This window comes from Oncorhynchus clarkii, chromosome 13 (assembly GCF_045791955.1).
Source record: "Oncorhynchus clarkii lewisi isolate Uvic-CL-2024 chromosome 13, UVic_Ocla_1.0, whole genome shotgun sequence".
NCBI lineage: Eukaryota > Metazoa > Chordata > Actinopteri > Salmoniformes > Salmonidae > Oncorhynchus > Oncorhynchus clarkii.
Genome location: NC_092159.1, coordinates 29,386,789 through 29,412,493, shown reverse-complemented (window position 1 = coordinate 29,412,493; position 25,705 = coordinate 29,386,789). Strand labels below are relative to the sequence as shown.

The 25,705-nt window shown below is 39.8% G+C and overlaps 1 protein-coding gene across 4 annotated transcripts; it reads left to right on the top strand.

Moving 5' to 3' along the window:
• Positions 1-1,085: 1,085 nt before the first annotated feature.
• Positions 1,086-24,873, top strand: LOC139424747 (zinc finger protein 271-like). 4 transcript variants are annotated; one of them, XM_071176862.1, is made up of 3 exons: positions 1,086-1,514; positions 4,752-5,745; positions 24,854-24,873. In XM_071176862.1, the coding sequence occupies exons 1-2, from the start codon at positions 1,133-1,135 to the stop codon at positions 5,297-5,299; spliced, it is 930 nt and encodes a 309-aa protein (XP_071032963.1). In that variant the 5' UTR covers positions 1,086-1,132; the 3' UTR covers positions 5,300-5,745; positions 24,854-24,873. The 4 variants fall into 4 exon arrangements, with proteins under 4 accessions (XP_071032963.1, XP_071032964.1, XP_071032962.1 ...); XM_071176863.1 differs by lacking the exon at positions 24,854-24,873 and adding an exon at positions 23,292-24,819 and having other exon boundaries at positions 4,752-5,250; XM_071176861.1 differs by lacking the exons at positions 1,086-1,514; positions 4,752-5,745; positions 24,854-24,873 and adding exons at positions 20,662-20,892; positions 20,935-20,998; positions 23,135-24,819.
• Positions 24,874-25,705: the final 832 nt, after the last annotated feature.

The window sequence follows — 25,705 nt, the reverse complement described above, 5'->3', positions numbered from 1 at the left end:
TTTCGCAAGGCACTGTACATGATGTATTGTTACACCATGTAGGAGCAGTTAAGACCTAGTCTGTTCATTATATACATCTACGTGATGTATTGTTACACCACGTAGGAGCAGTATAGACATAGTCTGTTCATTATATACAACTACATGTTGTATTGTTACACCATCAATAAAAGGGAAATTATATGATTGTATTCTGATACAATTGAAAAAGATAATGACATTAAAATGTTTTATGAGATTAGAGAACACATTGGGTGGGATCTTAGACCATTCCTCCATACAGAATATCTCCAGGAGCTTTGATTTATTTAGTCTGCGCTTATGGACTGCCCTGTTCAATTCAAACCACGGGATTTCAATGGAGTTCAAGTCCGACGACTGAGATGGCCATTGAAAATGTTGACTTTGTGCCCAATTAACTATCGCTCTTTGTGGGTGTTGAAGTGTCTTGCTGGAAGATCCACTTATGGCCAAGTTTCAGCCTCCTAGCAGAGAGTTAACCAGGTTTTGGGCTAAAATATCCTGGTAGTGGGTAAAGTTTAGTTATTTATTTCATAGAGTAATTTTTGCTAATCTTTATCAAGGGTATCAATAACTAGGTGCTTATTTTGAAAACTTGACTGAATCAGAAATATAGATGTGGAGTTGATTTAGAGTTTGTTTTAAAATCTCATAAAAAATCTGAACTAATCAAACAACATTTGTTGCTCTTTGTACGTGTTGATATTATATTCTTATTTAATGGAGAGGAAAAAAACGTCTAAACTGCTTTATAATATAATTCAATGAAGAAGAAAAAAAGTTTTCCCTCCTCAACTGCGTTTCCTCCCTCCAGACAGCAGATGGCGAGATGTGTCTTTCAGGCGATGTTTCTACTGTGACGTATAATCTAGTGGACGGAACGCTTCTTCAACAACTGCAGCCACCTCGGTAGCTCGCCAGACAACAAAGTCGGAACATTCAAGCTCTTTAGACAATTTACTGGTTTATTTGCCACTATGATTTAAACATACTTACGTGTAAACAACTAGCTACCTCATTTAATTTCATATTTACGTTGTAAGTCAATTAGCTGGCTGGTTAAATTAGCACTAGTCTAGTCGCTAATGCTAACTAGCTGTTATCCCCGACCATGAGTACACTAAGCTACTCTCCTCCTGATAAGGAAGAGGAGGTCTGCTGGACGGAGAAGGAAGCTCTCGTCAAAGAGGAGGCTGTTCCAATACAAGAACAAGTAGAGGGTGGGGCTGTTACTGTGAAAGAGGAGGAGGAAGACGTTTCATTGAAGGACGAGGAAGACGCGTTCAGAGTGAAAGAGGAGGAGGATTTTACAGTAAAAGAAGAGGAGGAAGAGAAAGAGGAGGATGCAGGTTTTGGAGAGAAGGAGGTTACTGTGACAGAGAAAGAAGATGAAGACGTTTTTTTAATGAAGGATGAAGAGGGGGAGATTACTGTCACATTAGAGGAGGACGAAGAAGAGAAGACTGGAGAACTGATTAACACCAGTAAATACAGTGAGTACTATCTTATAAAACAGGGACATTGATCTGATTAACACCAGTAAATACAGCGAGTACTATCTTATAAAACAGGGACATTGATCTGATTAACACCAGTAAATACAGTGAGTACTAATCTTATAAAACAGGGACATTGATGTGATTAACACCAGTAAATACAGTGAGTAGTATCTTATAAAACAGGGGCACAAACTCTGCAGTTGTTGAACTAATGTGTGATTTTTAAAAGGGCATTCTACACTTGAATATGTTTTTGTACTGTCTTAATTGTTCATGACGTCCTCCAGTGATTTTCTCCATTATTCTTTTAAAAATCCTTCCTGTTCTGTCAAGTCGGGTTTTGATCTAGAAAGCCATTTTCAAGTCTTACAAGAGACTTTCAATACGATTTAAGTCCAACCTGTAACTAGGCCACCCAGGAACATTCAATGTCATCTTGGTAAACTCCTCCAGTGTAGATTTGGCCTTGTGGTTTAGGTTATTGTCCTGTTAGTACATTTTTTGGATTCAGATTTCTGAAATGCACTCTACCTATGTAACATTTAGTTTCCTATTCATGGGCACAGAAATTATTCCATTTTTTACCTTTATTTAACTAGGCAAGTCAGTTAAGAACAAATTCTTATTTTTAATGACGGCCTAGGAACAGTGGGTTAACTGCCTGTTCAGGGGCAGAACGACAGATTTGTACCTTGTCAGCTCGGGGATTTGAACTTGCAACCTTCCGGTTACTAGTCCAACGCTCTAACCGCTAGGCTACCCTGCCGCCCCAGTGACAACATCCAAATCAATACTGTCATTAACGCGGTTCTTCAATAATTACACATCATTCTTAATACTGTTGCTGTTTAGTTACAGTCACATGTGCAACTATCATCAGCTGATCCAGTAAATAATTTTCTGAATGACAGTCAAATGACAAGCATCACGACATGCAACAACAACCAAAGTGCTTCTTTATTCATTACTCTGGTACAGACAGTTATGCTCCTTGATGGATAGGCTTTTGTACAACACAGAGAGCTATTTTCCTTTATTCAGGACATTTAGAATGACAACACATTACAGAGTAGCCTAGTGGGATTATTCACAAAATTATCTGGTTATGAAATGTCATGACAAAGACATTTTAGAGACCATGTATCACCTGAAATATGAAATGATTTATAGTCCTAGGTCTATGCTGTTGTTACGTGAAGTTATGGGTCCTACAGTAGGTCTATGTTATTGTTAGGTGAAGTTATGGGTCCTACAGTTATGGGTCCTATGTTATAGGTCGACCGATTAATCTGAATGGCCGATTAATTAGGGCCGATTTCAAGTTTTCATAACAATCGGAAATCGGTATTTTTGGACACCGATTTTGCATATATATATATATATATTTTTTTTTTTACACCTTTATTTAATCTTTATTTAACTAGGCAAGTCAGTTAAGAACACATTCTTATTTTCAATGACGCCCTAGGAAAGGTGGGTTAACTGCCTTGTTCAGGGGCAGAACGACAGTTAACGACAGTTAAGAATTTGTTCTTAACTGACTTGCCTAGTTAAATAAAGGTTAAAAAAATCTTTAAAAAATCATATATCTTATAAAAAACAATCAATCAATCATAGTCACTAGTTATAACTACACATGGTTGATGATATTACTAGTTTATCTAGCGTGTCCTGCGTTGCATATAATCTGACTGAGCGGTGGTAGGCAGAAGCAGGAGCATAAACATTCATTCATACAGCACTTTCGGGCGTTTTGCTATAAACTTGAAAGTCTGGTGTTTTGCCAGACTTCAAGTCTATCAACTCCCGAGATGAGGCTGGTGTAACCGATGTGAAATGGCTAGCTAGTTAGTGCGTGCTAATAGCGTTTCAAACGTCACTCGCTCTGAGCCTTGAAGTGGTTGTTCCCCTTGCGCTGCATGGGTAAAGCTGCTTCGAGGGTGGCTGTTGTCGTTGTGTTCCTGGTTTGAGCCCAGGGAGGAGCGAGGAACGGGACGGAAGCTATACTGTTATAGAACTATAAGAACATCCAATAGTCAAAGGTTAATGAAATACAAATGGTATAGAGGGAAATAGTCATATAATTCCTATAATAACTACAAACTAAAACTTCTTACCTAGGAATATTGAAGACTCATGTTAAAAGGAACCACCAGCTTTCATATGTTCTGAGCAAGGAACTTAAACGTTAGCTTTCTTACATAGCACATATTGCACTTTTACTTTCTTCTCCAACACTTTGTTTTTGCATTATTTAAACCAAATTGAACACGTTTCATTATTTATTTTAGGCTAAATTGATTTTATTGATGTATTATATTAAGTTAAAATAAGTGTTCATTCAGTATTGTTGTAATTGTCATTATTACAAATAAATAATAAATAATAAAAAAAATTCTGATTAATCGGTGTCGGCTTTTTTGGCCCTCCAATAATCGGTATGGGTATGGGCGTTGAAAAATCATAATCGGTCGACCTCTAGTCTATGTTATTGCTTGGTGAAGTTATGGGCCAATTTCTTAAACACTTAGTGTACAAACCCTCATTGTCAGGCTGATGGCAAAGCTAGCCAAAGAACATTTTACTGGTTGAAGTATTTTTTAAAGTATAAATCAGTTGATTTGCAACAATAAAACACACATTTTATTAAGCAGGACATTCAATCAAGCCTTACATTTATAATCCAAAAATAGTGTGACATGCACTCATTGGTGAATTAGTGAATAGACACAGAGCTTAATGTGAGTTTCCTTGAGTAGCACTCCTGATCTAGCACTGATGGTGCTAATATTCAGAATACAAAGTGAAAATGAAAAATCTTTACTCACCATTTTTACTCCAGGCAGATATACTACATCCATAACAATTGGTTTTCTCATTAGCAGGGAGGGTTTCTGCAACCAAATTGAGTGTACATCGCCCTCGTGCCGCAATTTTAGCAAACACAGAAATGGGCCTATATTGAAGACCAAAAGTCGTCTGGCACACCGCTTAGGGTTTCAGAAACTTTCATAACTTTCTTCTAGCGTACATCGCTAGAACACTCATCGATGTTACTACTAATGTGAAAACAAGACAAAATGTGACTATTGTTGCTCACTTGACTGTCTTAAAACAATTGTCAAATAATTTTCATTAAAGACTTCAGTTGTTATACACCATCGTGGATTTGCAGTGGATTTCTGTTGTTGTGGGCCTTTAACCATCTGTCTGACTTTGTTGTTCGCACAGGAGAGAGACTGGACTATCGTGGATCCTCTGGGGAGCCTCAACAACATCATGATGCTGACAAGGCAGAGAATAGTCTCTCCACATCAAAACACCTCAAGAAACACCAGAGGAGACCCACAGGGAAGAAATCTCACCGCTGCTCTGACTGTGGGAAGAGATTCACCTCCTCAGCAGGCATTAAAATTCATCAGAGAATCCACACAGGAGAGAAATCATATAGCTGTGATCTATGTGGGAAGAGTTTTACTACATCTAGCCATCTGACTGTACACCAGAGAACACACACAGGAGAGAAACCTTATAGCTGTGATCAATGCGAGAAGAGTTTTACTACATCTAGCCATCTGACTGTACACCAGAGAACACATACAGGAGAGAAATCTTATAGCTGTGCTCAATGCGGGAAGAGTTTTACTACATCTAGTCATCTGGCTGTACACCAGAGAACACACACAGGAGAGAAACCTTTTAACTGTAGTCAGTGTGGGAAGAGATACTCTGATAAAAGAAATCTGATTACACATCAGAAAATACATGGTCAGAACTGAAATGACAAGATGATGCTATAATTTATTGCATCATAATTGGGGGTTCTTAGAACTCTCATCTGTGTGTGTTTTAATATATTTAACAGGAGATTTAACACAGTGGATTTCAACTTTTTTTTTTTTAATTTACAAAAAGTGACAAACAAGACTTGTTACACTTATCGCGTTGGCGACCCACTGGAATCAAGATGTAGCTAGCTGTTTTCTACAAATTGTCCTCTAACCAGTGATGTAGACATTATTCCCAGATTTCGTGTGGTTTTTGAGTTGTTAGTTTTAATAGGATGTGCAACCTCATCTCCCTCCTCTCAGCACAATTGATTTCAACATGATATCGATGAGTGATGACAAATAAGTGTTGTGTTCCTTTGTTTAGCGACCCCTACATTTAAATGCATCACCCCAAAATGTAGCTGACTGTCTTCTGCAGGTTGTCCTCTAACTAGGTAAAATATATCTCCCATTAGGTAAAATATATTTCCCAACTAGGTAAAATATATCTCCCATTTCCATGTGTTTTTTTGTTGTTGTGTTCGTTTCAACAGCATGTAGAACTGATTTCCCCCCTAATCGATATTAGTGATGTATTGCTACTTGTCAAAACAACAGCGTTTTTGGTGCTTGTGCAGTTTATAAGGTCCACAAGTAATATGGTTATTGTGGCAGATGTTTGTGTGAACTGTACATTTTATGTTTAGGTTTTCAATATATTGGTTATTGATTTGGACACGTTAAAACTGTGTTTTGACATTGGGGCTATCCCACCTAGCAAAATGTAATTGAAAATAATAATATGTTTCCTCTTGAAGTCAGACATGTCCTTGGTAAGGACAACTTGATTGCTGATTGTCTCAAGGGTTGGCAGTCAAAAAGATTTGTGTTTTGCCACGTTTTTATTTTATTTTAACACGTTTTTCTGTTTTGGAGATGAGTTTTGTTTGGACTCGTTCTAAGGGGACGAGAGTTCTATAAGCTAGTGAGTTGTAGGAAGACGAGAGTTCTAGAAGCTAGTGAGTTTTAGGAAAACGAGAGTTCTAGAAGCTAGTGCGTTTTTTGGAAGACGAGAGTTCTAGAAGCTTGTGGGGGAAAAAATGTTTTTTTTCTTGTTTTTAATTGTTGACAGCCAGTAGACACCATGTTTATATTGTAGTTGATTATTATGTGAAATGGAAGTTGTTTGCTTTTGGTAGTAAGCAAACTTGTCCAACAAAATGATAGGACATAAACTCAGCAAAAAAAGAAACATCCTCTCACTATCAACTGCATTTATTTTCAGCAAACTTAACATGTGTAAATATTTGTTTGAACATAAGATTCAACAACTGATACAAACTGAACAAGATCCTCAGACATGTGACTAACAGAAATGGAATAATATGTCCATGAACAAAGAGGGGGTCAAAATCAAAAGTAACAGTCAGTATCTGGTGTGGCCACCAGCTGCATTAAGTACTGCAGCGCATCTCCTCCTCATGGATTGCACCAGATTTGCCAGTTCTTGCTGTGAGATGTTACCCCACTCTTCCACCAAGGCACCTGCAAGTTCCCAGACATTTCTGGGGGGAATGGCCCTAGCCCTCACCCTCCAATCCAAAAGGTCCCAGACGTGCTCAATGGGATTGAGATCCGGGCCCTTCGCTGGTCAGAACACTGACATTCCTGTCTTGCAGGAAATCAGGCACAGAACGAGCAGTATGGCTGGTGGCATTGTCATGTCAGGATGACTGGCAGAGATGCAAGGAAAAAGCCATATCTCAGACTGGCCAGTAAAGAGAAAAGTTTAAGATGGGCAAAATAACAAACACTGGGCAGAGGAACTCTGCCTAGATGGCCAGCATCCCGGAGTCGCCTCTTCACTGTGACGTTGAGACTGGTGTTTTGAGGGTACTATTTCATGAAGCTGCCAGTTGAGGACTTGTCTGTTTCTCAAAAAAAGTGAACGGGTCTGAATACTTTCCAAAATATAAGACCAAGCTGGAAGTGGAAACGCCAGCCCAGCCACAACAATCCTAGAGGTTCACTGATGATCAACCTTCTCCTACACATCTGACTCCTGATGATCAACCTCCTCCTTCACATCTGACTCCTGATGATCAACCTCCTCCTTCACATCTGACTCTTGATGATCAACCTCCTTCATATCTGACTCCAGTAATCAATCCAGAGGGTCTTCTTTTTTGGGGAATCCCGATGGACGACGTCATCCAATAGGATGTCATCACGACCACCGCCCACAAGTTATTTGTCATTCAGGTTATCAATAGGAAGAGCATCAGCAATATGTCCTGTCTGGTAACTTGTCTCGTTTAATGGATTTAAATTGGCAGGTGCACAGGGAGAACCCCCCGTTAAAACACTTTTGGAAGTCTAACTGTATCAAAGTCTGTGGCCTGTGATGTTGGGCAAATGATAGTCCCTTATTATACAAGAGACCAAATTCTACAGCACTACTACAGCACTACGGGCAGAGTCATGTCTTAAGTGTAAAACTAACAATGACTCAATAATCCTTCTGGGAATGTTATGACGTCATAAAGTTATGGGCGGAGTTAGAAAGTTGGCTGTCAGAAGGAGTACAATGTAAATGTACTTTTAATCCGTCTGTCTGCATATTTCAAGCCGTGGCATATGGGGGTGCAGTGAGCTCCCCGATGGTTTTCTCTTCAATCATCTTAAATACTGTACTTAAAAACTGGAAGTCAACCTATCCTCCTTGAGCTAGCTACCGAGCTAGCATACAAACTCTGTAGCACAGAGTTGATCATCGATATGACGTTGAGAAATAGTGCATTGTGGGTAGCTTAGAAGAAATAAATTAAGAAATATGTAACAACGCAAAAACATAACTGTTTGTACTCATAGGTAACCAGATCGTGACTACAAGTTACAAAGTCTAACCACACTATGTTGTTACACTGGTGAGTAAAAACTCATGCTTCCTACACTTTAACTTGTTGTCTGAAAACAAAATAAACATTTAACTCAACTGCGTTACCCACTCTAGTCAGCAGAGGGCGGTCTGGGAATTTAAGGTTATGCTGCTGGTGTGACGTATAATGTAGTGGACGGCAACAGTAAGTCAGCAACCTCGGTAGCTTGCTAGACAAAATAGCCGAACCAATAAAGCTCTTTAGACGCTTTAGTGTTTATTAGCCACTGTGTTTTAAACCCACTTCTGTCGTCTAGTTAGTTAACCGATTTAATTTCATATCTACGGTGTTGTTATTAGTCAGCTAGTGGGCTGGTTAAGTTAGCATAGCTAACATCCACGACCATGAGGTCACGAAGCTACTCTCCTGCTGAAGAAGAGGTCTGCTGGACGGATAAAGAAGCTCTGGGGATGAAGATTGTTGTGAAAGAGGAGAAGGAAGAGGAGGATGTAAAACAAGAAGTAGAGGGTGAGGCTGTTACAGTGAAAGAAGAAGAGAAAGAAGTTTCAGTGAAAGAAGAGGAAGACGCGTTCAGAGTGAAAGAGGAGGAGGTTGTTACAGTTAAAAAAGAGGAAGAGAAAGAGGAGGATGCCGTTTTTGACGTGAAAGAGGAGGAGGAGGAGATGACTATCACATCGAAAAAGGAGGAGGAAGAAGAAGAGGAAACTGGATATCTGGGCCCAGTTTCCCAAACGCATCCAATAGTTCTAATGATGAACTTAGCCATAAGATGGTTTTGAGAAACCGGGCCCTGATTAACACTAGTAAGTACTGTCTTAAATACAGAGGCACAAACTCTGCAGTTGTTGAACTGATGTTTGGTGTTAAAGGGGAAATCTGCAATTGCTACATCCATATTTTGACTCTTAAATGATTTATTTATAGCCATTGATTCTTGAAGAATATAACACATGCCGCTTAGTTCAACTGTTGTACCCCATCAGAACCCCAAATAAACATTTTTACTCCAATGTTTAGAAACAATGTAAACCAACATGTTTTTTAAATATTTTATTTTACCAAATCAAATCAAATTTTATTTGTCACATACACATGGTTAACAGATGTTAATGCGAGTGTAGCGAAATGCTTGTGCTTCTAGTTCCGACAATGCAGTAATAACCAACGAGTAATCTAGCTAACAATTCCAAAACTACTACCTTATAGACACAAGTGTAAGGGGATAAAGAATATGTACATAAAGATATATGAATGAGTGATGGTACAGAGCGGCATAGGCAAGATACAGTAGATGGTATTGAGTGCAGTATATACATATGAGATGAGTATGTAAACAAAGTGGCATAGTTAAAGTGGCTAGTGATACATGTATTACATAAAGATGCAGTAGATGATATAGAGTACAGTATATGCATATACATATGAGATGAATAATGTAGGGTATGTAACATTATATTAAGTAGCATTGTTTAAAGTGACTAGTGATATATTTTACATCATTTCCCATCAATTCCCATTATTAAAGTTGCTGGAGTTTAGTCAGTGTGTTGGCAGCAGCCACTCAATGTTAGTGGTGGCTGTTTAACAGTCTGATGGCCTTGAGATGGAAGCTGTTTTTCAGTCTCTCGGTCCCAGCTTTGATGCACCTGTACTGACCTCGCCTTCTGGATGATAGCGGGGTGAACAGGCAGTGGCTCGGGTGGTTGTTGTCCTTGATGATCTTTATGGCCTTCCTGTGACATCGGGTGGTGTAGGTGTCCTGGAGGGCAGGTAGTTTGCCCCCGGTGATGCGTTGTGCAGACCTCACCACCCTCTGGAGAGCCTTACGATTGTGGGCGGAGCAGTTGCCGTACCAGGCGGTGATACAGCCCGACAGGATGCTCTCGATTGTGCATCTGTAGAAGTTTGTGAGTGCTTTAGGTGACAAGCCGAATTTCTTCAGCCTCCTGAGGTTGAAGAGGCGCTGCTGCGCCTTCTTCACGATGCTGTCTGTGTGGGTGGACCAATTCAGTTTGTCTGTGATGTGTACGCCGAGGAACTTAAAACTACTACCCTCTCCACTACTTTTCCATCGATGTGGATAGGGGGGTGTTCCCTCTGCTGTTTCCTGAAGTCCACAATCATCTCCTTAGTTTTGTTGACGTTGAGTGTGAGGTTATTTTCCTGACACCACACTCCGAGGGCCCTCACCTCCTCCCTGTAGGCCGTCTCGTCGTTGTTGGTAATCAAGCCTACCACTGTTGTGTCGTCCGCAAACTAGATGATTGAGTTGGAGGCGTGCGTGGCCACGCAGTCGTGGGTGAACAGGGAGTACAGGAGAGGGCTCAGAACGCACCCTTGTGGGGCCCCAGTGTTGAGGATCAGCGGGGTGGAAATGTTGTTGCCTACCCTCACCATCTGGGGGCGGCCCGTCAGGAAGTCCAGTACCCAGTTGCACAGGGCGGGGTCGAGACCCAGGGTCTCGAGCTTGATGACGAGCTTGGAGGGCACTATGGTGTTAAATGCCGAGCTGTAGTCGATGAACAGCATTCTCACATAGGTATTCCTCTTGTCCAGATGGGTTAGGGCAGTGTGCAGTGTGGTTGAAATTGCATCGTCTGTGGACCTATTTGGGCGGTAAGCAAATTGGAGTGGGTCTAGGGTGTCAGGTAGGGTGGAGGTGATATGGTCCTTGACTAGTCTCTCAAAGCACTTCACGATGACGGAAGTGAGTGCTACAGTTTAGCTCGTTTAGCTCAGTTACCTTAGCTTTCTTGGGAACAGGAACAATGGTGGCCCTCTTGAAGCATGTGGGAACAACAGACTGGGATAGGGATTGATTGAATATGTCCGTAAACACACCAGCCAGCTGGTCTGCGCATGCTCTGAGGGCGCGGCTGGGGATGCCGTCTGGGCCTGCAGCCTTGCGAGGGTTGACACGTTTAAATGTTTTCCTCACTTCGGCTGCAGTGAAGGAGAGTCCGCATGTTTTAGTTGCGGGCCGTGTCAGTGGCACTGTATTGTCCTCAAAGCGGGCAAAAAAGTAATTCGTGATTGACTGTAGACCCTGCCACATACCTCTTGTGTCTGAGCCGTTGAATTGAGATTCTACTTTGTCTCTATACTGACGCTTAGCTTGTTTGATTGCCTTGCGGAGGGAATAGTTACACTGTTTGTATTCGGTCATGTTTCCGGTCACCTTGCCCTGATTAAAAGCAGTGGTTCGGGCTTTCAGTTTCACGCGAATGCTGCCATCAATCCACGGTTTCTGGTTTGGGAATGTTTTAATCGTTGCTATGGGAACGACATCTTCAACGCACGTTCTAATGAACTCGCTCACCGAATCAGCGTATTCGTCAATGTTGTTGTCTGACGCAATACGAAACATATCCCAGTCCACGTGATGGAAGCCGTCTTGGAGTGTGGAATCAGATTGGTCGGACCAGCGTTGAACAGACCTCATCGCGGGAGCTTCTTGTTTTAGTTTCTGTCTGTAGGCAGGGATCAACAAAATAGAGTCGTGGTCAGCTTTTCCAAAAGGAGGGCGGGGCAGGGCCTTATATGCGTCGTGGAAGTTAGAATAGCAGTGATCCAAGCTTTTTCCAGCCCTGGTTGCGCAATCGATATGCTGATAAAATTTAGGGAGTCTTGTTTTCAGATTAGCCTTGTTAAAATGCCCAGCTACAATGAATGCAGCCTCCGGATAAATGGATTCCAGTTTGCAAAGAGTCAAATAAAGTTCGTTCAGAGCCATCGATGTGTCTGCTTGGGGGGGGACTATATACGGCTGTGATTATAATCGAAGAGAATTCCCTTGGTAGATAATGCGGTCGACATTTGATTGTGAGGAATTCTAAATCAGGCGAACAGAAGGACTTGAGTACCTGTATGTTGTTATGATCACACCACGTCACGTTAACCATGAAGCATACGCCCCCGCCCCTCTTCTTACCAGAAAGATGTTTGTTTCTGTCTGCGCGATGCGTGGAGAAACCAGCTGGCTGCACCGATTCCGATAGCGTCTCTCCAGTGAGCCATGTTTCCGTGAAGCAAATAACGTTACAGTCTCTGATGTCCCTCTGGAATGCTACCCTTGATCGGATTTCATCAACCTTGTTGTCAAGAGACTGGACATTGGCGAGAAGAATGCTAGGGAGTGGTGCACGATGTGCCCGTCTCCGGAGTCTGACCAGAAGACCGCTCCGTTTCCCCCTTTTACGAAGTCGCTTTTTTGGGTCGCCGGCTGGGATCCATTCCGTTGTCCTGGGTGAAAGGCAGAACACAGGATCCGCTTCGCGAAAGTCATATTCTTGGTCCTACTGATGGTGAGTTGACGCTGCTCTTATGTTCAGTAGTTCTTCTCGACTGTATGTAATGAAACCTAAGATGACCTGGGGTACCAATGTAAGAAATAACAGGTAAAAAAAACTAAAAACTGCATAGTTTCCTAGGAACGCGAAGCGAGGCGGCCATCTCTGTCGGCGCCGGAAGTGGACCTTTATTTATACAGTTTTATTTCTCCTTGAGACAACATCTCTTTTCCAAGAGAGACCTGGTCCAATAGCAATGTTGACAAAAACAAACACTGTATCCTATATCCTAAAAACAGGGTAAAACAATGTAAACCAACACTGTATAGCCTCAACATGGTTAAAACTATAATGTTGATATCATGGATGGTCAGTCCTTGCATCCATAGGTCTGTCTATGGATTTGAGAGCAGTTACATTTCTCCAGACCCATCATTACATCGTTATTGTTTGAACTGCAGATTGGTTGATTGATTGATTGTGTGGCTTTTTTTTAAAGGGACAACCTAGGATTTAAACAGAAACAAAATGGCTCCCCAGAGATTTGGTTTGGTAAACAGCTGAGGGATTGGGGAAGGAGAAATGTAACTACTCTCAAATTCATAGAGAAAGCTACTGTATCAACCTTAACACAAAACCTAGGGACCTCGTCAAGAAGTTCAGACATCTTGGTGTTACAGTTATACAGTGTTGGCTTGACAGTCGCCGGACCCAGGTTTGAGTTCAGCTCAGGGCTACCCCCAGAATTCACTACACTATGAATACAAGGACTGACCATCCATGAGGTCATAATGATAGTTTAACCAGGTTTCTAGGCTATATAGTATATTCTAGAATTACCAGTGTAGATTTCTGGTGGGGTTCAAATTGTTAGAGCTGTTGATAAGTCATTGTATAATATTCAGCCAATTAATTGTCATGCCATTATATCAATAACGCCCAACCAGAAGAGAAGAAACTCTTCCTGAACCACCACCTCCTGCTGTCCTTCATAAATTCTTACATTGCTGGTAATAGGCTACACAAGCAGTCGGCAACCTACATTTGGAGTGCAAATTTATCTGACCATTTCTACTGATCTGGTGCCAGTTATGATTTTCATATGTTCATTTTACTGGAACAGTTTCATTTAATTGATAATAGTATCTCAAAATCATTGTCTGTGATTAATCTACATTCTAAGTGAAAATTATACAAATGTAAAAGTAACTTTAATAACCATCTACATAAAGCCAACACATAAAAACATTGCATTCTGCATTTACAAAATATCCTGATAAAAATAAATATCCTAGAAATATTCTGGTCTCTCAGTTTCCTGCGCCAGTGAGTTTGGGACAGACACTACTGTCGGCTATTTGTGCAAAGGATAAGAACTAATCAGGTATTTTATGAAATTTCCACTGGATCAGAGCATTACATTTTTCCCTTTCATGTCGAGTGGTTATCGAAAGGGCCAGAGCTGGAAATATTTTTCAAATACTTTAAGGAACTATTCTCATTTGCAATTGATTTTGATTAGACTTTGTTTACATGCTGTTAGAGGTGAAGAGAAATTTGCTTTGAGAAGCTCCACAACTCATTAGTGGTGGTGCGTTAAGACAATCAGAAATGCTATCAGACATCCCCAAATAGGCACATTTATAGGCCTTCATTTGCGCGCAGGACAGGTAGACTAGTCCTACTTCTATATGCGTAATCAGGTGTGCGTCCTTACTCAACATTGACAGGAGTGTTTCAAATGAAAGACAATGAATAAATTGACAAAACTGATGCATCTTGTGTCTCCTTATGATGGGAAAACAGTTTTCATGGGCACAGAAATCCTACATAATTTCAGAGTTTGCTAAATCCAATGGTTCTAACCGAGAGTCACCTTAACTTTATTGACAACACCCAAATGGATACTGTCATTAATGTGGTTCTATAATAATTACACATTCTTAATACTGAAGCTTTTTAGTCACGTGTTCAACTATCATCAGCTGACCCGGGAAATCATTTTTTGAATGCCTATCAAATGACAAACAGCACGAGATGCAACAACAATCAATGTGCTTCTTCATTCATTACTCTGGTAAAGACAGTTATGCCATGCTTCACGTTAGATCCAACATCCCTAACAAATTGATGTTTATAATGTGTTATTGTCTGCTTGATTTGCAGTAGCGTCTTGTTTGTCTGTTTGGACACAGATACTTTCCTCATAATGTGTAGAGAACTGTTCCTTGATGGATAGGCTATTGTACAACACACAGAGCTATTTTCCTTTATTCAGGACATTTAGAATGATAACACATTACAGAATAGCCTAGTGGGATTATTCACAAAATTATCTGGTGATCAGGTTATGAAATGTCATGACAAAGACATTTTAGTTTCCATGTTTCACCTGAAATATTACATTATTAATACTCCTAGGTCTATGTTGTTGTTACAGTGGGGCAAAAAAAGTATTTTGTCAGCCACAAATTGTGCAAGTTCTCCCACTTAAAAAGATGAGAGGCCTGTAATTTTCATCATAGGTACACTTCAACTATGACAGACAAAATTAGAAGAAAAATCCAGAAAATCACATTGTAGGATTTTTAATGAATTTATTTGCAAATTATGGTGGAAAATAAGTATTTGGTAATCTACAGACAAGCAAGATTTCTGGCTCTCACAGTCCTGTAACTTCTTCTTTAAGAGGCTCCTCTGTCCTCCACTCGTTACCTGTATTAATGGCACCTGTTTGAACTTGTTATCAGTATAAAAGACACCTGTCCACAACCTCAAACAGTCACACTCCAAACTCCACTATGGCCAAGACCAAAGATCTGTCAAAGGACACCAGAAACAAAATTGTAGACCTGCACCAGGCTGGGAAGACTGAATCTACAATAGGTAAGCAGCCTGGTTTGAAGAAATCAACTGTGGGAGCAATTATTAGGAAATGGAAGACATACAAGACCACTGATAATCTCCCTCGATCTGGGGCTCCACGCAAGATCTCACCCCGTGGGGTCAAAATGATCACAAGAACGGTGAGCAAAAATCACAGAACCACACGGGGGGGACCTAGTGAATGACCTGCAGAGAGCTGGGACCAAAGTAACGAAGCCTACCATCGGTAACACACTATGCCGCCAAGGACTCAAATTCTGCAGTGCCAGACGTGTCCCCCTGCTTAAGCCAGTACATGTCCAGGCCTGTCTGAAGTGTTCTAGAGAGCATTTGGATGATCCAGAAGAAGATTGGGAGAATGTCATATGGTCAGATGAAACCAAAATATAACTTTTTGGTAAAAACTATACTCGTCGTGTTTGGAGGACAAAGAATGCTGAGTTGCATCCAAAGAACACCATACCTACTGTGAAGCATGGGGGTGGAAACATCATGCTTTGGGGCTGTTTTTCTGCAAAGGGACCAGGAAGACTGATCCTTGTAAAGGAAAGAATGAATGGGGCCATGTATCGTGAGATTTTGAGTGAAAACCTCCTTCCATCAGCAAGGGCATTGAAGATGAAACGTGGCTGGGTCTTTCAGCATGACAATGATCCCAAACACACCGCCCGGGCAACGAAGGAGTGGCTTCGTAAGAAGAATTTCAAGGTCCTGGAGTGGTCTAGCCAGTCTTCAGATCTCAACCCCATAGAAAATCTTTGGAGGGAGTTGAATGTCCGTGTTGCCCAGCAACAGCCCCAAAACATCACTGCTCTATAGGAGATCTGCATGGAGGAATGGGCCAAAATACCAGCAACAGTGTGTGAAAACCTTGTAAAGACTTACAGAAAACGTTTGACCTCTGTCATTGCCAACAAAGGGTATATAACAAAGTATTGAGAAACTTTTGTTATTGACCAAATACTTATTTTCCACCATAATTTGCAAATAAATTCATTAAAAATCCTACAATGTGATTTTCTGGATTTTTTTTCTCATTTTGTCTGTCATAGTTGAAGTGTACCTATGATGAAAATTACAGGCCTCTCTCATATTTTTAAGTGGGAGAACAATTGGTGGCTGACTAAATACTTTTTTGCCCCACTGTATATCGTATATTCTAGAATTGCCAGTGTAGATTTCCTGTGGTGGTCAAATTATTAGAGCTGTTGATAAGTCTTGTATAATATTCAATTTTTTTTCATGCCCTTACATTAAAGGCAAGACATACCTAGATTCAATTACATTCATGAATTGGTTTGAAACCTTTGTTTTAAACCATTCTCAAAGTTGGTGCCTTGGCGGATTTGTGAAAAATGGTTTGTCATGAATCACTATTTTTTATTTAATATAAATGTAACCTTTATTTAACTAGGCAAGTCAGTTAAACACAAATTCTTATTTACAATGACTGCCTACCCCGGCCAAACCCTGTGTGTCCGGTTGTGTGGCGCCCTATGATACTCACCAATCACTGCCTGTTATGATACAGCCTGGATTTGAACCAGGGTCTGTAGTGACACCTCCAGCACTGAGATGCAGTGCCCTAGACCGCTGCGCCGCTCGTGTGATAAAGGTATGGGATTCTGGGTAATCCACAGCAGATTTATGGAGAACTTTAACATTTAGTGGTCCTGGGATAGAAATGTATAAAATTGACATTACATCATAAAATCCACGTTTTAAATCATACATTAGCAATTTTATGTTTAGTAATTACTGTTGTTGATTTGGTGTCAAGTAAGCCTCTCTTTATATGTTATTTGCCAAATCTCAGTTTTCCATGTGGGTTTTATGCTAAAGATCCCTCTTGGTATCTAACTGTAAAATGCAGCTTCTTTAGGAGTGCTATTTTTACCCTGTTGACTACTGATCGTTCATCCACACTGTGTTTCTCATCAATGCAGCTAATTTATGACAAATGTATAAAGTATGTGTTTTATAAACACATGAACACCAGCCGGTTTATTAGCCCGGTTTTGTTAGTAGTAGTTGTTAGTAGTATTATACTTCTTCGCCACCAGAGGGGGACATTGAGTACATTTCCAGGTTAATTTGATATATTTTTGATACTAAAATGGATGACAGGTTATTCTGATGTAGTGAATGGAAATAATGTATTTATTTTTATTATAGTAAATTAGGAATTAGTAGGAATTGTTAAATCCACTATACGATCACAATAACTTTGATAGACATTTCAACTGTTTTTTTGTTAGTATATTATAGGGCAGATTTATTTAGAATTGCTGTGTGTGTCCCATCATTGCAGCTTTGGAAATAAATGAACTATCCATTCATTGCACCTTCCTGTGTTGACTCACTAACTTGAGAGACGGGACCAGGAAGGTCACACTAGGTCGATATCTAGCTCAAGCTTGCAAACGTTAAACACACCTCCATTAACTACATCACACCTGCACAGACCCACTAGAACACATCTCCATGAACTACATCACACCTGCCCAGACCCACAAGAACACACCCCCATCTCCATTAACTACATCACACCTGCCCAGACCCACTAGAACACACCCCCATCTCCATTAACTACATCAAACCTGCCCAGACCCACTAGGACACAGCCCCATCTCCATTAACTACATCACACCTGCACAGACCCACTAGAACACAGCCCCATTAACTACATCACACCTGCACAGACCCACTAGAACACACCTCCATCTCCAGCGCCCGCATCAGCACCATTTTATTTCTCTCCATCGCCCACTCACTTTCAACTTTTAGATAATAAAGCATTTTACCATTCTATTGAATTAACAACAGAGGACTGGCTGATTTCCAGGTTTTAACTATAATATTTAAGATGACTGATTAGAAAAGTATCATCCAAACATCGGGTATCTCATTGCATCCTCATATGCCATGTTTTGAAATATACAGACAGACGGATTAAAAGTAATTTTACATTATAATACTGTATACAACGTTCTAACTCCTCCCATAACTTTATGACATCATAACATTCCCAGAAGGATTATTGAGTCATTGTTAGTTTTACACTTAAGACATGACTCTGCCGTTGTGCTGTAGAATTTGTGAATTTTGTCTCTTGTATAATAAGGGACTATCATTTGTTCCAACATCACAGGCCACTGACATTGATACAGTTAAAGACTTCCAAAAGTGTTTTAATGGGGTTTCTCCCTGTGCACCTGCCAATTTAAATCCATTAAATAAGACAAGTTACCAGACAGGACATATTGCTGATGCTCTTCCCATTGATAACCTGAATGACAATTAACTTGTGGTCGTGACGACGGCCTATTCGATGACGTCGTCCATCGGGATTCTGCCCAAAAAAGAAGACGCTCTGGATTGATCACTGGAGTCAGATGTGAAGGAGGAGGTTGATCATCAGTAGTCAGATGTGAAGGAGGTTGATCATCAGGAGTCTGATGTGAAGGAGGAGGTTGATCATCAGGAGTCAGATGTGAAGGAGGAGGTTGATCATCAGGAGTCAGATGTGAAGGAGGAGGTTGATCATCAGGAGTCAGATGTGAAGGAGGAGGTTGATCATCAGTGAACCTCTAGGATTGTGGCTGGGCTGGCGTTTCCACTTCCAGCTTGGTCATATATTTTGAACCTATGTTATATATTTGTACCTCCTGTTTCATGAAGTGATGTCACTGAGTACTGCCCCTATATATTCAGTGCATTCGGAAAGTATTCAGAACCCTTCACTTTTTCTACATTTTGTTACGTTACAGCCTTATTCTGACATGGATTAAATAATTTTTTCCCCCTCATCAATCTACACACAATACCCAATAATGACATCACAATACCCCATAATGACATCACAATACCCCATAATGAAAAAGCAAAAACAGGTTTTTATAAATGAAAAAAATATGATTTTCTTTCAAAAACAAGGACATTTCTAAGTGACCCCAAACTTTTGAACGGTAGTGTACCTCTACATGATGTATTGTTACACCATGTAGGAGCTGTATAGACCAAGTCTGTTCATCATATACATCTACATGATGTATTGTTACACCATGTAGTAGCAGTATAGACCTAGTCTGTTCATTATATACATCTACATTATGTATTGTTAAACCATGTAGGAGCAGTATAGAGGTAGTGGGGGACACCCTTGATAAAGATGAGAAACTCTATAAAATAAAGAATTAAAATACTGAGCTATATTGTATGTAAAAAATAAGGGGGAATTATATATGTTTACTGATACAATTGCTCAGAGGAAGAGATTAAGTTGAACATGTCATTCTCAAAAGGTAGGGGTCTGAATTATTGCTACCAATGTTTTCAATACTCCAGCACCCTCCCATTGGGAGGATAATGACACTGAAATGTTTTATGAGATTAGAGAACACATTTGGTGGGATCTTAGACCATTCCTCCAAACAGAATCTCTCCAGTTCCTTGATTTATTTTGTCTGCGCTTGTGGACTGCCCTGTTCAATTCAAACCACAGGTTTTCAATGGAGTTCAAGTCTGACGACTGAGATGGCCATTGAAAATGTTGATTTTGTGCCCAATTAACCATTTCTTTGTGGATTTTGATGTGTCTTGCTGGAAGATCCACTTATGGCCAAGTTTCAGCCTCCTAGCAGAGAGGTAACCAGGTTTTGGGCTAAAATATCCTAATGGGTAAAGATGATTTATTTACTTTATACATACATTTTTGCTCATCTTTATCAAGGGTATCAATAACTAGGTGCTTATTTTGATATCTAGTTATTTTACTGAATCAGAAATACAGATGTGAAGTAGATGTAGAGTTTGTTTTAAATTCTCATAAAAACTCTGAACTAATCAAACAACACTTGCTGCTCTTTGTACGTGTTGATATAATATTCTTATTTAATGGGGAGGGAAAAAAATGTTTCCCTAAACTGCTTTATAATATTATAATTCAATGAAGAAGATAAATAGTTTTCCCTCATCAACTGCGTTTCCCCCCTCCAGACAGCAGATGGCGATATGTTTATTTCAGGCGATGTTTCTACTGTGACGTATAATCTAGTGTACGGAACGCTTCTTCAACAACTGCAGCCACCTCCGTAGCTCGCTAGACAATAAAGTCGGACCATTCACGTTCTTTAGGACAATTTAGTGGTTTATTTGCCACTATGATTTAAACATACTTATGTGGAAACAAGTAGCTACCCCATTTAATTTAATATTTACGTTGTAAGTCAACTAGCTGGCTGGTTAAGTTAGCACTAGTCTAGTCACTAATGCTAACTAGCTATTATCTCCGACCATGAGTTCACTAAGCTACTCTCCTCCCGCTGAAGAAGAGGAGGTCTGCTGGACGGAGAAGGAAGCTCTCGTCAAAGAGGAGGCGGAAGAGAAAGATGTTACAATACAAAAACAAGTAGAGGGTGAGGCTGTTACCGTGAAAGAGGAGGAAGACGCCTTCAGAGTGAAAGAGGAGGAGGATGTTACTGTAAAAGAAAAGGAGGAAGATGCAGTTTTTAGAGTGGAGGATGAAGTGAAAGAAGATGAAGACGTTTTTGGAATGAAGGCTGAAGAGGAGGAGAGTACTGTCACATTAGAGGACGACGAAGAAGAGAAGACTGGAGAACTGATTAACACCAGTAAATACAGTGAGTACTACCTTATAAAACAGGGACATTGATCTGATTAACACCAGTAAATACAGTGAGAACTATCTTACAAAACAGGGACACAAAACTCTGCAATTGTTAAACTAATGTGTGATTTTAAAAGGGCATTCTACACATATGTTTTTGTACTGTTGGAATTGTTGATGACGTCCTCCAGTGATTTAAAAAAAACTTTTCCTGTTGAAAAGTGATATATAAATACAGTAAAGTATAAACACACTAAAGGGAAAGAAATATAAATGTTGTGTTTTTTGAGAGAACTGAAAACTAGAAGGAGTGAGTGATGTCATAGTAAGGCATTCAAGGAGTTGGATTGATAGGAAGTCGTGATGTCATCCAATAGAGACTGATCTTCATGTGAATATTCATTATTATTTTAAAAAACTTTCTTGTTCTGTCAAGTTGGTTGTTGATCATTGCTAGAAAGCTATTTTTAAAGCCTTGCTATAGACTTTCAAGACAATTTATGTCCAAACTGTAAATAGGCCACTCAGGAACATTCAATGTCATCTTGGTAAGCTCCTCCAGTGTAGATTTGACCTTCTGGTTTAGATTATTGTCCTATTAGTACAGTTTTTTTATATTCAGTTCTCTGAAATGCACTCTACCTACGTAACATTTGGTGCCTCCTTTATATTACACTGAGAAAACAGTTTTCATGGGTACAGAAATCCTAAATCATTTCAGAGTTTGCAAAATCCAATGGTTCTAACCGAGAGTCACATTAACTTTATCGACAACACCCAAATCGATACTGTCATTAACATGGTTCTTCAATAATTACATATAATACTTAATACTGTAGCTGTTTAGATACAGTCACATGTTCAACTATCATCAGCTGATCCAGGAAATCATTTTGGAGAACTGTTCCTTGATGGATAGGGTATTGTATAACACACAGAGCTATTTTCCTTTATTCGGGACATTTAGAATGACAACACATTACAGAGTAGCCTAGTGGGATTATTCACAAAATTATCTGGTGATCAGGTTATGAAATGTCACGACAAATACATTTTAGATTCCATGTTTCACCTGAAATATTAAATGATTTATAGTCCTACATCTAGGTAGGCCTATGTTGTTGTTAGCTGACGTTATGGGTCCTACAGTAGGTGTATGTTATTGTTAGGTGAAGTTAGGGGTCCTACAGTAGGTCTGTTATTGTTTGGTGAAGTTATGGGTCCTACAGTAGGTGTATGTTATTGTTAGGTGAAGTTAGGGGTCCTACAGTCGGTCTATGTTGTTGTTAGGTGAAGTTATGGGCCAATTTGTTAAACAGTGTACAAAACCTCATTGTCCGGCTGACGGCAAAGCTAGCCAAAGATAATTTTACAGGTTGAAGTGTTTTTTAAGTATAAAGCAGTTAATTTGTGACAATAACACAAACATATTAAGCAGGACATTCAAACAAGCCTTACAATTATAATCCAAAAGTAGTGTGAAATTCACTCATATTCAACTTTGAAATGGAGGCTATTTTTGCTCTCAGCCTATGAGTTTTCCCCCACGGTGGTGAATTAGTGAATATACAGAGCTTTATGTGAGTTTCCTTGAGTACCACTCCTGATCTTGCGCTGTAATATTCAGAATACATTGTGAAAAACTAAAATGTTTGCTCACCATTTTTGTTCCAGGCAGATATATTACATCCATAACTAGTGGTTTCCTCATTAGCAGATATACTACATCCATAACTAGTGGTTTCCTCATTACCAGATATACTACATCCATAACTAGCGATTTCCTCATTACCAGATATACTACATCCATAACTAGTGGTTTCCTCATTAGCAGGGAGGAGTTTCTGCAATCAAATTGTGTGCACTTTGCCCTCGTGTCGCAATTTTAGCGAACACAGAAAGGGGCCTATATTGGAGACAAAAAAAATATTTCTGGTTACTACTAATGTGAAAACAAGACAAAATATGATTGTTGCTCACTTGACTGTCTTAATTGTCAAATAATTTAACAGGCGTCAATCGTTGTACAACTTCATGGGTATGCTCTGGGCATCACCTTGTACCTCAAAAGAACAGTGGATTTCTGCTGTTGTGGGCCTTAAGGGCCTTAACCGTCTGTCTGAATTTGTCATTCACACAGGAGAGAGACGGGACAATCGTGAATTCTTTGTGGAGCCTCAACATGATGCTGACGAGGCAGAGAAAAGTCTCTCCGCATCAGAACAACTCAAGAAACACCAGCAGAGACCCACCAGGAAGAAATCTCACTGCTTCTCTGACTGTGGGAAAATATTAAACTCTTCAGTAAAACTTAAAATACATCAAATAATTCACACTGGAGAGAAACCATTTGGCTGTACTCAATGTGGGAAGAGTTTTTTTCGGCTACAAACCCTGAAATCACACCAGAGAATACACACTGGGGATAAACCTTATAGCTGTGATCAATGTGGGAAGAGTTTTACTCAGCTAAACAGCCTGATTGTACACCAGCGGACACACACAGGAGAAAAATCTTATAGCTGTAGTCAATGTGGTAAGAGTTTTTCTACATCTAGCTATCTAACTATACACCAGAGAACACACACAGGAGAGAAACCATATAGCTGTAATCAATGTAGGAAGAGTTTTACTCAGCTAAACAGCCTGATAGTACACAAGCGGACACACACAGGAGAGAAACCTTTTGGCTGTGATCAATGTGGAAAGAGTTTTGGTACATCTGGTTGCCTGAATACACACCAGAGAACACACACAGGAGAGAAACCGTATACCTGTGATCAATGTGGGAAGAGTTTTGGTACATCTGGCTCCCTGAATACACACCAGAGAACACACACAGGAGAGAAATCGTATAGCTGTATTCAGTGTGGGAAGAGTTTTACTCAGCTAAACAGCCTGATAGTACACCAGCGGACACACACAGGAGAGAAACCTTATAGCTGTGAACAATGTGGGAAGGGTTTTACTACATCTAGCCAGCTGACTTTACACCAGAGAATACATACAGGAGAGAAACCTTATAGCTGTGATCAATGTGGGAAGAGTTTTACTACATCTAGCCAGCTAACTATACACCAGAGAACACACACAGGACATACTCTTTATAGCTGTACTCAATGTGGGAAGAGTTTTTCTACATCTAGTTATCTAACTATACACCAGAGAACACACACAGGAGAGAAACCATTTAGCTGTAATCAATGTGGGAGGAATTTTACTTGGCTCAACAGCCTGGTATCACACCAGAGAACACACACAGGAGAAAAACCTCATAGCTGTAATCAATGTGGGAAGAGATACTCTGATAAGAGATCTCTGACTAAACATCAGAAAATACATGTTGTTGTTTCATGATATCAATTAAATGTCACAATGTAGAATGTTTTAACATTGTAGGAGCACTATTGTAATGAATGTCAGAATATAGAACCGTTAACATTTGCCCCCTGGGTTCAATGATTTTAGACTCCGGGGAAAAATTCAAGCTCTGAATTGAAAGAGTACTAAATATGAGATTTGACAAAAAGTGACTAACAAAGAAAGAGTTGTGTTACACTTAACACGTTGGTGACCCACTTGAACCAAAATGCAACACTTCAAAATGTAGCAGGCTGTTTTCTACAAATTGCCCTCTAACCAGTGATGTACACAATACTTCCAGATTCCGTGTGGTTTCTGAGCTGTCAGTTTTAACAGGATGTGCAGCCTCATCTCCCTCCTGTCAAACAATTGATTTTAACATGATATTGATGAGTGATGACATAAGTGTTGCGTTTCTTTGTTTAGAGACCCCTAAATTTAAATGCATCACTCCAAAATGTAGCTGACTGTCTTCTGCAAGTTATCCTCTAATCAGTGAGGTAAAATATATCTCCCATTTCCATATGTTTTTTTTAGCTGTGTTAGTTTCAACATCATGTACAACCTGATTCCCCCCCCCCAATCGATATCAGTGATTTATTGCTACTTGTCAAAACAACAGCGTTTTTGGTGCTTGTGCAGTTTGTAAGGAGCTTGTTTAACAATATTTAATTATAAGCTGATTGTTTAAAAAAAATACAAGTAATGTATTATTGCAGATGTTTGTGTATATAGCACATTTTATGTCTAGGATTTCAATTAATAACAAACTTCTTCTGCATGTTATTGATTGGACACGTTAAAACTGTGACATTGGGGATATCCTACCCAGCAAAATGTCACTGAAATTAAGACTATGCCCAATATAAGTTTGGTTTTGGTTGAAAGTTGAAAATAAATGTTTTTTATTTCAACATACTTGCAGCCTATACACTTGGACGCAGTATAATAAATTGGTCTATAAGCAATTTTATTAACAATCCTAATAAATTGAGTCAAATTCCTAAGGGGAAGGTGTTAAAGGCTTTGGTTTTTCCATTTATGTTGAGGTTGGACTTTAGCACGTATAGCTCGTTAGCACGTAGGACGCACTGATTGGTGTCAGTATGTGTTACACCTGTGCTGGCTTGTCTATCTCTTTAGTGGGAAGGTGTTTCACCTGTGCTGGTCCAGGTTCTATTTAAGAGTGTCTGGCCCAGTGCTCCAGTTGTCTTGATAGATATGGAGAGTCAGCACCTTTAGTTGCTCCACCTTTTTGGTTTAAAGATGTTTTCACTTCAGGTTGTAGCTTCTTTCTGAAGAGAGCTTTTTTTCTTCAAAAAAAAAAAGAAAAAAAAAAAAAAAAGGA

Coding starts and splice junctions, on each gene's coding strand:
- LOC139424747 (XM_071176863.1), top strand. CDS start 1,133: ATGAGTACACTAAGCTACTCTCCTCCTGATAAGGAAGAGGAGGTCTGC. Junction 1,515..4,751: donor GATTAACACCAGTAAATACA/GTGAGTACTATC, acceptor TTGTTCGCACAG/GAGAGAGACTGGACTATCGT. Junction 5,251..23,291: donor CAGTGTGGGAAGAGATACTC/TGATAAAAGAAA, acceptor GAAAATATTAAA/CTCTTCAGTAAAACTTAAAA.